Source organism: Triturus cristatus, chromosome 12 (genome assembly GCF_964204655.1).
Source record: "Triturus cristatus chromosome 12, aTriCri1.1, whole genome shotgun sequence".
NCBI classification, from domain to species: domain Eukaryota; kingdom Metazoa; phylum Chordata; class Amphibia; order Caudata; family Salamandridae; genus Triturus; species Triturus cristatus.
Window position 1 is genome coordinate 739518708 of NC_140595.1, and position 13388 is coordinate 739532095.

General features: G+C 45.5%; 1 protein-coding gene across 4 annotated transcripts in view; it reads left to right on the forward strand.

Annotated features, from left to right (window-relative positions):
- Positions 1 to 322: 322 nt before the first annotated feature.
- Positions 323 to 13388, forward strand: part of LOC146782639 (uncharacterized) — a 93593-nt gene continuing 80527 nt past the window's right edge. For 3 of the 4 annotated variants that reach the window (XM_085637949.1, XM_085637948.1, XM_085637947.1), the window contains exon 1: positions 811 to 1332. In XM_085637949.1, the coding sequence (XP_085494075.1) occupies positions 1062 to 1332 (271 nt within the window). In that variant the 5' untranslated portion in view covers positions 811 to 1061. Of the gene's footprint in view, positions 445 to 810; positions 1333 to 13388 lie in introns of those variants that run through there. The other variant, XM_085637950.1, reaches the window with a different exon arrangement.

Here is a 13388-nt window from a genome sequence, read left to right on the forward strand (position 1 = left end):
CAAGCACGCTGGCTGCGTGGCAGTAAAAGTAACGCCGGCCGCGAAATGAAGTTTAAAAAAACGCGAGTGGTGACGCGAGTTGTGCGCACACGCGCGCGATGGGAAAAAGTGCTGCGCACGTCGCGCGCGCTTGTGTGTGTTCTAAGATACTGGTGTGTTACAGCACCTGATTCAGTTTCCGGAAGAGATTGCGAGCAAATTCAGATGGCGCTGAAGGCTGGCGGTTCGCGCGTGCACGGTCGCGTGAACGCAAGTTTGTCGCCAGCCAGCAGCACTTTGAAAACTCACCTACTAAAGTCTCTCCGAGCAGCGCATGCGCGCTGTCTCAGCGAGAACTAAAATCAATTCTTTCCTTTGCTGTAGTTAAGAGTGTGACAAGGTAGCACTGCTGTGTATTCGTCCATAGAGCCGTTCATCTCTGTTTATCAACCTCAGATGCCTCAAGTAAGCCCCCCAAGTCTTTGACACCTTGGCAGTGGCGGTTGATTGCGAAGGCCTGGTAGACCAATGGGCATTACGCACCTGGTGCATGCCCAGTTTTGTGTAAAACAGAAAGGGAGTGAGGTTAGCGATAACAAGGTGTAGAGTTTACCTTGGCATCACAGCCAGCAGTGCCCGGCCGTACCTTGGCATCACAGCCAGCAGTGCCCGGGGCCTCTGCATCTGGGAGCGCCAGCCCTTCTGTGAAGGGATGGGGACGCACCCTCTAATTAAATGCAGGTTTTAAGGTTACATCATCGTCTTGCTTTCGTTTCCCTCTGAATAGACCCTGAAATGCAGGTGTTAAGGTTTCATCAGACTCTTTCTTTCATTTCCGAGAAGCTTCTTGGAGTTCGCTGGGCACGCACGCATACCTTGATTTTACTGCTAGTCCTTCCTTGGTAGAGGTAAGTAAGCAAAGCCGCTTTGGAGCGGAGGCCTCCTCCAGGTCTGAAGCAGTATCACTCATTTGGCGTGAGTTTTACACTCCGTGGCGCTCAGACTCTCGTGATAGTGCCCCACTTCCGTGAACGGGGGTCTCGTCAGCTCTTGGCTCTGCAGACTGTGCCCTCGGTGAGGCCATGAACACCAGAATCTGTCTGTTACACGCCCTGCAGGCCCTGACGGACGAAGAGCGGCACACCTTCAATGTGCTGCTGAAGTCTACGGAGTACCGATCCATCGGCCCCGTGTGCCAGGCCGAGCTGGAGAAGGCCACCCAGCCCTGCGACGTGGTGGAGCTGCTGGTCGCTCACTACACGGAGAAGTACGCGCACTTCGTGGCCCTCAGCGTCCTGGACAGCATGAAGCTGAAGCAGTCGGCGAAGGAGCTACGCCAAGCACTGGCCCAGGGTAAGAGGGCGCACGGGGATGTAGGGGCGGGGGCTTCCGGTTCTGTACTGAATGTAACCAGGGTGTCAGTGACGTGGATCGCCTGTGCCCATCTTTATAGCCTCACTTCTCAAACAGCACGAAGGTATGACGTCACGATTCGGGTGCACTGAGGGAGCCGTGTGTGGGTCCAGTATTGGATCGGCATTGGTTCCTGTGGGGGAGGGTTACGGTACATTGGCAGAGCTGCTTGCAGTACTGGAACAGCAGGGGGTGACGCAGGTCATGACTGGGGTGCACTGGCAGAGCTGCGTGCGGATCCGTCCCACTAATGGAAGAGATGGGGTGCAGGCAGCCTGGAAGGGTTGAGGTGCATGTCAGGCCTGTCTGTGTGGGTCTCACCACTGGAACCACAGGGGCGCTGCACATAAGGACTGGGGTGCTGTGGCAGAGCAGGGTGTGATATCTGGGGTGATTGGTGGTTCTAGCACACCTATGCCTGCACGGATGGATAGACACATTCCTCTATCTCCTGTGATGCGCTGGGTTCGTTTCTTCCTTTTCAATGAGTTATATTTCCAGGCGCAGAGCTGGCAGGAGCTCGGGCATTGTCATAGTTCACGCACACTAGGCAACAGACATGCAGAGCTGCATGGGAAACACTACAGGCACGCTTGGACACTGACAAAAAACTTTAAACTGTGATAGCACAATAGGTAACTCGCAAGTAACAAGTACACACAGGGCACACACATGTAAAACACGCACAAAGACACACTTGTTTCCTGCATAAAAGTGCACAAAACATTTAAATAGCACACTGCCAACAAAGCAACCAGGCATGCGCACCAGGCAGATCCCAACAAACAACATACATCATGTTGGAAATTGCCCTTTTTACAGGGTCACCTCAAATGTTTTGTCTTACTCCTCCTACTTGTTGCCAGATTCATTTTTGTTGGTCTTAGGACTCTGCACACTTTACCACTGCTAAATAGTGCTAAAGTGCATGTGCTTTCTCCTCTAAACATGCTAACATTGCCTTATCCCCAATTGGCACACTTGATTTACTCCTAAGTTCCTAGTAAAGCGGCACTTATATGCCAAGGGCCTGTAGATTAAATGCTAGTAGTGAGCTTTCAGCACTGATTGTGCCACCCACTTAAGTAGCTTTTAACCATGTCTCAGGCCTGCCATTGCAGAGCCTGGATATGCAGTTTAATCTGCCATTTCAACCTGGCAAAATACCTTTTTGCCAGGCCCAAACCTTCCTTTGTAATACATATATCAACTCTAGGGTAGGCCCTGGACAGCTCAGAGGACAGTGCATTGTATTTAAAAAGCAGGACACATTCTTTTAAGTTTTCCATGTCCTGGTAGTGAAACAATATGAACTACTTTTTTCACTACTGCAAGTCCTATCTCCCACCGGATAACATTGGGATTACCTTATTACACTTTATACATGTAATTCCAAATGGGAAGATATGATTGGTTCCAGTTTGGTGTCTCTGGAATCCTAATTAAAAATCCTAACTCATGCCGAAGTCATATTTCAAATTACAGTTCTGAAAATGCCACTTTTAGAAAGTTGGTATTTTCTTACCCTAGCCATTTGATGCCTGCCTCCTGTCTCTGGTCACATGACTAGATGTAGTTGTCAGGTGGAATTTGTGTATTCCTTCTAGACAGCCACACACAATGGGAGCTTAGGTGTGACTGAATGGGCCACCACTGACAGGGTTGAAGGGAGGATCTGGATCCAGTCTCACTTATACCTGAATAGGCTGCGTGTTATTCCCACACAAAGGGCCTCATGCCCCCTGTAGTTAGTCTTGTGCCAGGGCAGGGTGGGCAGGACATCTGTGCACTTCAAAGGCATGCCTCTGGAAGCTTCTCCCCACTTCAAAGACACAAGTGTGTATAAAACAAGGACCTCAGGCACCACCACTTCAGTATACTTCTGGACATGTGGATACTCTGCCAGGAAGAAGGACTGTTATGCTCCTGAAGGACTGCCATTCTGCAGGACTGCACTCTGTTGGACTCAGGCTTTGCTGGACTCATCTGCTGCCCGCTTGCTTGGGTGAGAAGGACTGGACCTGCATCTCTTGAACCCAGAACCCAGAGTTGGCTGGCCTACTGACCTGAAGCCTCAGGGACATAACAGGCTTCCAAACCCAGCACCTGGATTCTGCTACCTGTGAATATACCATGCCAAGTGATGCCAACCCAGTCCTGCACTCTAGGAAGTGGGCCTAAGGTGCTTGCCAGTGGAACTGACGCATCTTCTCTGCTGAGCGATGCATCTCTGAGCAGAACCAACACATTTCCTCGGCTGAGCGGTGCATTCCCGAGCAGAACCGACGCATCACCGCTGCTGCATGGATTGGACCTATTGTCAATCTACCAGAGGGTGAGCACAGGTTAATTTAGGGTTAGCCTGTACCTGACCCTGACTAGGATTGTAGTTGCTGCTTGACCTGGGCTCACAGCCCAGTCAACCATTAGCCTAATTTCTAACACATGGGGACAAACCATACACATTCTGATGTGCACAGACACAAACGTCCCTTGTCCCTAAAGCAATACAAGTGATGTTACACCCTGTTGCACCTTCAGTTCTATTTGCTGTCATCTGTGCTTGGTAACAAACAGGATTGCATATGTTATTCTGCATCTAAGCTAGGGACAGTGGGGTCTTTGCAGGAGAGTTATAGTGCTCGGTGAACATTGGTGTGTCAATCAATGGACTGAAGCTAGTTCTGGACAGCACCAAAGACATATGTGATGTAAATATAAGGGTTAGAAGGCACTCTTTCACCAGCCGCACAAGGCGAGAGGCCCCACTGCATCAACTTTGCCCTGCACAGAGACTGTACTATCTCTGATGTGGTAAAACAAGCTGGCAGTTGTGTTAGAGTGGTGAAGATACCTGCAAAGGACAGTGATGTGCTGGTATATGTGAAACTCTGACTCTAGGGCTGTAGTTGCAGAACATGGGGCTAGGCTATCGGAAGGAGTCATGCTGTAAGGCCAACTTTATGTCTGTCAATTGCAGTGATTTACAGATGTATCGTCAGCTACCGAATGGTTTATGAAGGCAAGTGACTAGGACAGCTCAGTGCACTTCATTTGTGCTTCTCTTACCGCCTTGTGTTGGGAGTTGCAGTGGGGTTCTTTTAGGCTTGGGCTTTTGGATACAAGAGCAGCAGGAAGAAGAATTGTAACACACTGCGAAAGTGGTGCAAAATGTGGAAGTGTACACTAAGGTATAGTAAGAAGAGGCACAGGCTGAAGTATGACTGGTTATAAGCTGAGTAATTAGATTTATGCTGCATGTAATTTATGATTTAAAACAGCTTTTCCCTACTGTGTGTCGGAACCCACTTGTGAGTCGCAAGTCAATTTCTGGTGTGTCGCCAAACCCCTTGTGAATATGTAAGTAATATTTAAAAGATTAGCCCTGTTTGTGCACCAGTGCAAAGGTACTCAACAAAACAACTAATTCCATTTTTAAAACAAACCCTTGCAAGACTGTCTAAGCAAGACTCTGGGAGAGGGGAACCTTCCAGTATATGTTGCTTCTGTTTTTTACTTCACAAAGCCACGTGCACACTGTACACAATCATACACAACCATACCACTTGTGTATGACTTTCAGATAAATTGAGAAATATGGAATTGGCCAGAATTGCTAACTTTGGATCTGCGGAACAAGGTTTGAGTTCCTGCGTTAGCTCAACATCCTTTGATTCTGGGCAAGTCCCTTAATCTTCTGTGCTTAAAATGAAATTCATTTTACCTGTGCAGTGTAATCTGTCATCTATGTAAAGTGCACTAGTGCACTTTGGCTGTGAAAACTGAAATAAATAAAAAAAAAAATATATATTATGCATATTTCAAAATGCATCACTGGACCTTGTTTTGAAACAAACTGGATATGATGCCTTGACCCATACTCTGCTGCAGAATGGAGTGTCCTTGTGATGCAGTGAACGGATGCCACAGACCAGCAGCTCGCTCTGAAAGGTTTTCCAGCTCCAGAGCAGTTCATCACCTGCCACTTTTATTGGCAGATCAATATCTTGGTCACAGTTCATATCAAAGGGTGTGGTCAAGGTCATGATGTTTACAACTATTACTGTTATTACATGAAAAAAATTGCACTGCCTCGTGTCCATTACAGTTTGACGGGTTGCAAAAGTTTGTTGTTCTAAAAATTGAGTGGTGTTCTAAAATGTTTGGGAAGCTGGAAAAATAATGGTAGCCAGGAAATCTCAGTCACCGCACCACCTAATGTAGTAGTATAGTACTAGCATCAATATTGTTCACCTCAAATGACCAGCTACTAAATGGTCATGAATTAAACAGTTGAAAACACAAGAAATGAGAGGCAAAACAAGAAACATGAAGTTGAATCCAAAGTTCTTTCTGAAGTACGCAACAAGCCTGTGCTTGAATGTTCTTTCATTTAATTTCTTTCAGCTTAAGAACAGAACAAACATACGCAGCCAACACGTTTCGCCAAAACATGGGCTTCTTCATGGCAGTATTATTCTCATGGCAGTAGTAATACAATTGGCAAGTGACACAGTCTTACCGGAGTCTATGTCGTTTGTTCCACACTAGTTAAATACAAATAGAAGTTCGAAAAATCAGCAAAGCTTGGTGACCCTGAGAGTCACAGTTCACACACGTCTTTAATTCAGGAATAGTAATTCCACCAAGTAAGTACAGTGTGCAGCAAAGCCATCTAGCATGCCGTGTCCATGTCCACTACTGCCATGAGAGTAATACTGCCCTGAAGAAGTCCAGGTTTGGGCGAAACACATTGGCTCCGTATGTTTGTTCTGTTCTTAAGCTGAAAGAAAAGAAATAAAAGAACATTCAAGCACAGACTCCTTGTGTACTTAAGAAAGAACTTTGGATTTAACTTCATGTTTCTTGTTTTGCCTCTCATTTCTTGTGTTTTCAATGTTTGGGAAGCACTGGTTAAGAATATTAAAGGCGGATTAATATGTCCTTTTGCTAATAGTGTGCCACTTAAGAGGGTGCTGGTTTAATGTACACTGGCAAATTTGTTGGCTGTTAACCAACAGTGACTCAGTTTGGATTTAACGGTGGGAAATATTTCTGGCTAAACCAATTGCTACTGGTTATCTGCACGCTTTACAAGCTGCAATTCTTGTGAGAGGCACTGGTTTGTGTCATGAGGCATTTGTGCTCCAAGATTATTACTGTGTGGGTCGAGTGAGTTTTCTGTCACATGATATTTGGTCAGTAGTAGCACGCACTTGCGTGCAGCCGGAAGGCCTTCCCACTGCAACAAAGTTTACTACTGCCAGGCGATCCATGCGCTGTTAGTGCTGATAAAGGAAGAAGATCAGCAGCCGACTTGTGTGGACAGACAGTGACAGGGACAGAAAGGCTCCGGTCGGCGCAGGCAGGATATTTTCACTTTAAAAAAATATAGCCGCAGCCAGCTCGGGCCACCAGGAATTGCTGCTGCCGAAATTAAATTAATGGACAAGGATTGTCCTGCTTGACACGTGCTGCCTTCCCCTGCTCATGTGTGTGTGTGGGACGGGATCATCAGTGTTGCAGAAATTCTGCACATACACAGAACTATGCGCAGGATTATGGGACCTCGGTGCATGGGGGCTGCGCCTTCCTACCACCTTAGTGCCCACGAGCCCAGGATTGACTAGCTATAGTGTCTCACTTGCTCTCCTGAACTTTTGCCACTAAATCTACCTGGTTGCTTCATTGCCCGCTGCATGCTACATACCGCGGACGATCTACGGTGCCACAGTTTCTTCCCTGGCACCAGCACACCGCTGTTGTCCGCCCGCGCGCCAGGAGACACTGATAAGGAGACCGGGGCTCCCGCAGCGCGGGACATGCGTGGGCCAAGGGCGGGCCCGTCTGCACCCGTCTTAGACCGAATGAGACTGGGCTGGGCCAACTCTCTAAAATCTCTGCACCCGGAACAATCTACAATCTTGTGGTGAAGTACTATTTCCAATTTGCTTTTCTCCCTGTCATCGTCCTTGTGTTGTTTTCATGAGTAAGCGTAAACTAGGTGCAGGTCAGGGCGTCGCTGGGACACTTGACGCTTTCTTACTGAGGGCTGAGTCTACACTTATCCATGAGATAAAACTCATGGAACACAGACAATCCTTAGAGCCCTTGCCCTCACAGACAAGACTTGCCCCTGCTGAGCCGCTTGCGTTAAATAGCCACGAAATGTCCTCTACCCGATTTAGCCTGACACAACACTCAGAGTCGGAAATAAAAATAGTCTCCCCTAGATCCCCTCACTTGGAACGCGGACCTGATAAGCTCAATGTAATTACTAGAGGCCGGAAAGCTACATTGAGCGCTGAAACCATCAATGAACCCCAATCCACAAAAAGGAAGGGGCGAGGGCCTCAGAAACAGCCTAAACCCAGCCCAAAATCAACTGGGAGGAAGCCTAGATCCACTACTAATGATAGGGCTCTTGATAAAGGGCCCACCGCATCTGCTGCACATACTGTAACGGGGAGGACACCTGAATGTGGACATGAGGAAGACTACTGGGGCAGATTAGAGACTTTGTTGTCAGTATTATTAGACCTGATATTGCAAAAAATAACTCTGGTGGAATCTAGACTAACAAAATTGGAGGAACTTGTTATTGGTAAAACTACAGTTTACTCAGCCTCTTGCCAAAGTACGGGATTGGATAGTATATGCAACAGGGGGACAGATAAGAGGGCGGATCAAGCTGGGAGTAGCTCTACTAACAGGTAGGTTCAAAATCTAACCACTAATTTAACTACTCTAACCAACATCAATTCTATTCCCAGTATAGTTAATCCTCCCACTCGGACTGGGCACCCACCCCTTAAAGCAGGACCCCCCCAGTAGACCCTCATGGCTATTCACAAAGCAGAGCTGCACTTAACGTGCCATCTATCATAGGATCAGATGGCCCATTAGGTCCAATAATGAACACTATACATGGGGATGGAGGGAGTGGCTCAAATACTCTAGAACACCAGAAGTCCACTCATGGTAATTTCACTAATCCAACACGAAATTTACACCTGCCGCTAGAGGCAACCCCTTATACGGTTGTCCTGGCAAACGTTCCATCTCTCTCACATAATACCTTTGAGCATTGGTCTACCTTAAGGAACAAGTCGTTCCACTTCCTAAGTTCAAGGACTGGTATAAATAATATATTTTTTTCAGAATTTAAAATGGTTAGGAGAATAGGGTGGGTGGGCAACTCAGAAAAAAACTTAGGGGGGACTGTGTAGTGTTAACTTTTAGCTCACTCTTTTTAGTGCAGACACTCCTTGATAAGGGAGGCTACCGGTTTTTCAATGCTCAGGATATAAACATACTACCACTAGGCTTTTTTATCAACCCCGAGACCTCGCTTGTACTCACCTGTGGAGGTTAATTATTTAGAGAACAGGCTGCCTAGATATCTGGTCCCAGTGAGTAACTGATTTGATATTCTGAACCCACTCGAAGCGATAGACTGACTGACCATGGGGTTTGATGGCCATACCTTTCTTAATTTTGGCTTCTATGGTGAAAGGAGAAATCATGCCAGTTTACAGAATAGTAATTCTGGACTGGCCCACATAGAGAGAGATAAATGCCTGCCCCCTCCTGTTTCAAGGAAGCTGAAGGAAACCGATCTAAGCATTATTAACTTGAACCTGGTCGCCCCAACCAAATTCCCAGTACATCTAGAAATAGAACACGCAAAGCAACAATATAGAGGGGGTGCAAAGTAGGAACGTAGCCACAATTAATGCTGTACCTACTAGCAATACAACATTCTGTAATATCGTTTCATGGAACATCTCTGGCATACACTCCAAGTTTAATGACTCCACATGGTGGGATTTTATATTAAAATTTAAGATAATGTTTCGAGGAAACATGGTCTAAGGAAGTGCATCATTTGAATGGGTTTAGGACTTATCGTACATCTGCTGTAGATGGGGTGGGTGGAAGGGCCAAGGGTGGGTTATGTACGTATGCATCAAGTAGTTTAAATGTAAGAAAGATAACAATGCCTATAAACGAAGCTTATTACCAAATTATTGTTATTTATGTAGGCGGGAAGCATTGTATAGCTATAGCTAATTTTTACAATAATATTCCCCCAGAAAAAGTTGCGGACACAGTCAAAGAACTAACCGGAGATTTAAAATCTGTTAGTAATAATAAGTCCAAAGATACTGTGTTAGTACTGGTAGGTGATTTTAGCTGTGCACTGTGCCTCAATGCAGGTGATAACTCATGTGGTCTCTTAAACGACGAAGGGACAAGTAATACCCATTTCCGGCACTCTGTACTGGGAGAGCTGTTTAATAAATTAAGCTATAGTCTCAATTTGGGTTTTGTGAATGAACTATGCCCACTGCCCACCCCCATGCCATGGACTTTCAATGGTAGAGGTTTATACTCTACAATAGATTTCCTTCTAATATCGAATAGCTATGCGCATACTGTTCACTCATTCACCGTTGATGTATCCCTCTTAGTGATCATTTCCCCCTTTGTCTCTCTGCTCTGCTAATACCAAGTGAACATATCAGCTAAGGTAAAGACGAACAGTTGTTAGAAAATATAGCCATTGGGAAAACAAATGGATAGTCTTTGCGCTGGTCGATGGTAGACCAAGACGCAATTACCAAGGCAATGGTCACTAAATGCAATTCTGCTTTGATATATGTCTAAGTGAATCAGCTGCTCCAGACACTATCTTATCCTCTTTTAAGACGATAACTGATGCAGTAAAAGAATCCTTGTTAAGGCGGCGATGCAATAAGGGCCAATTACGGGGCGGGTTTGATTCAGGGTGTACGTCAGCATATTCTAGGCTAAAAGAAGCTCTACATGAGACCCCGAGAGATCTGGACAGAGTAAGACAGGCTAGAACAGATTATAAGCGAGCTATTAGAAATAGGAAAACTAGTTTGAAGAATGAGGCCTGGGAGGCCCTACACAAAGTATCTCTACAGAAAGATGGCATGGCATTCTGGAAGGCGGTTAAAGCGCCTTTCTTGACTAATGAAGGAGGACCGTCCATTGAAATTACCATTACTGAAGAACAATGGATTAAACATTTTTCCAAATGATATAATGGCGTGGCTAATTTCGATGCGACGGCTAATAACGGTGAAGAGGACCACATTCTGGTATCATCGTTTCCCCATTTAGACCTGCAGTTTACCTTTGACGAGGTGAACCAGGCACTTTCTGCATGTCAGGGTGGCAAGGCTCCCGGCCCGACGTGGTACCTGTTGATTTATACAAGTCAAACACCTCCCTGTGGGGCTCAATAATCATCCAGGTAATTGCTGCTAGCTGTCGTACCCCGTTTTTATCTACTTGGGTGGAATCCGCTATAGTTCAGATTTTTAAAAGGGGGACCAGCAGGATCCAGGATGTTACAGACCATTATCTTTGTTGGATGCTATGACAAAAACAGTGGGACGCATGTTATTAGAATGCTTACAGGACTTGACTGAGGACAATTTGGTTTTGTCCGACTTACAATATGGTTCCCGTGCAGGCATGGGGACGGTAGAGCAGAGCTTAAACCTTTCAATTTTAGTGGGGAAATACACTAGGGCGAAGAAGGGAAAGTTGTTTTTAGCGTTTGTGGACCTCACAGCAGCCTTCGACTGTGTGATCCATAGTAAACTCTGGTTAACATTAGAAGATATGGGGATTAATGTACAGATTTATTTCTTAAAGCGTTATTACACTGATGCAAAGGCTCGTGTACTTTGTGGCTTACAGAGCGAGTGCTCGGCGCCGTTTCCAATAAGGAGAGGGGTCAGCAAGGATGTGTCGTGGCCCATTTTCTTTTTAATCTTTATATCAATGGTCTGGGCGAGGCACTCCTGAAAGGTAATATAGACTTTCCCCAAGTAGCTGGACGTCCAATACCAGCACTTTTATACGCAGATGATGCGGTATTGATGTCCTGTACACAAGTAGGCCTTCAGAGGACTTTAGATACTTTTTCTAGTTTTATGGAAGATCTTGGATTAAGAGTGAACACCTCGAAAACCGTCATCATGCGGTGTGGTCATGGTATTAAGAAGTCCATAATATGTTTGTGGCAGGACAGAAGATCGGGGTCACTAAGAGATTTTCGTACCTCGGAATTCTCTTTGACCAAAACGATACTTGGGCACAAGCAGTCTCAGCAAAAAAACTAGTGTTATTAGGATCAATAAATGCCCTGACTAATTTTGCTAAAAAACTAGGTAGGAGACCACCCGTCGAACTGATTAAGATTTATAAAGCAAAGTGTGTCTCCTCTGCGGTCTATGGGGCAGGGGTTTGGGGATTTGCTGACCTGCTTCCAATTCAAAGGGCAGAAAATTCCTTGTATTACAACTTCTGGACAATGTGCACAATATTTTGGGGATTTTAACTTTTTAAAAACGAGTCTTGAGTACAATATTCGCCATTATTTATGGGTGACATTTTCTACTTGTGTGATATTTTAATTCATGAAATAATTGTTGTCTTTTTATGTGCTTTTATGATTGTTTCATATGGCAATCGAATAAAGCTTTCTTTGACTCCTACTCACAAACGGAGTAACAAAGGATTAGACACCCCAGAACACAACACTCCCTGATCTCTCAGGAATCGTGGACATAAGACACCCCTTTTCGCTCACTTACTCGTACTTGTCCACAATCAGATCAAACAGAAACACAAATATAGTTTAAAACCTGTATTTTAATTAACGTGCTCTAAGATGCAGTATACATGCCACAACAGGCATAAAGATGCATATTACCAAATATGGTTAGCATTGCAGTAAGGCCATATATCATAAAGGGAGACGTCATCATATAAAGTCGGTGGAGAAAGTAATACAGTGCCTATAATTCCTACACTCCCCTTGGTAAGTAGAATTATTATTACATAATAGAAGATCTCTGGTTTTTTTCAGCAGTTCCCATACCTCAGGCCATAGATGTATTTCTACACCACATGTGCCTGTTGCTCTTCTCCATGGAAAGGTCCCTCTCCAAGTGTGTGCTAACCAAGCATGCATCCCCACAATATCAAAGTACGAGTTTCCGCCTGTAGCAGCTGCACCGGTATGTTTTGTCTATGGGCTAGGGTCTGACCAGAACAGAATAACAAGAGACATTGTTTACTGACCTTGCTCACAGTGTTCAGACTAAACTTCAGGAACAGACAGAGAATGAGCACAGCAAAGTGTTCTCATGTGAAAGGCAGAAACTGAGACATGCAAAACAAAAACATGTAGTGTCGTGCGCCAAAGCAGCATCATGGCGACTAGGCTCATGCTAACATAACAACGTTTCTAATGCCCCTATCAACCATGTGACATCACTGGCTATGTCCGGTCACGTTGAAAGGAGGTGCAGAGGGCCTAAAGACTCTGAAGACAGTGTGCCACGCCATGCCCTTTGCACCTTGACTTCAACCTACTGCTGCAGATTAGATGCAAGGCAGTGCTCTTTGTGATACAGAGAGGAGCTTCAGAATCATTTAGGTCACTGTGCTAGCCTGCCGTCTTCGAAATGGAAACTGTCTCCAGCACATGGCAGCACTGTCCACAGTCTGAGCAGCTGTCTGCAGTGAGAGTGGCCCACAGACTGCAGCTACAGCAAACAGGCCGAGCAGCAGAAGGTATTTTACCAACACCGTCAGTAACTCCTTTGGTAAGTCAAAGAGAACGTGGAATTTAATGTTCCTGCCGGGGAGAAATCAAAGATATGTCCAGTGCACGTTGACTAAGCAGTAGCGCAGGGGATTAATGTGCCTACTGCAAAGAATAATGCATATCACAGAACCTAATGTTGCTAATATGGGTTAGTTTGGCTAGAAATGCATTCTTATTAGTAAAGCTAACCCTAACCACTGTGGTATGTTTTAATTCCTGAGTTTGTGCTTCTCCAGACCAAACACTTAAAATATACTGCACAGTTACACAATTGTTTTACTGTACGATTACCTAACAAGGGCACTAGGTCTGTGCCCTTCCATTTCTGGTGCTTTGCAGC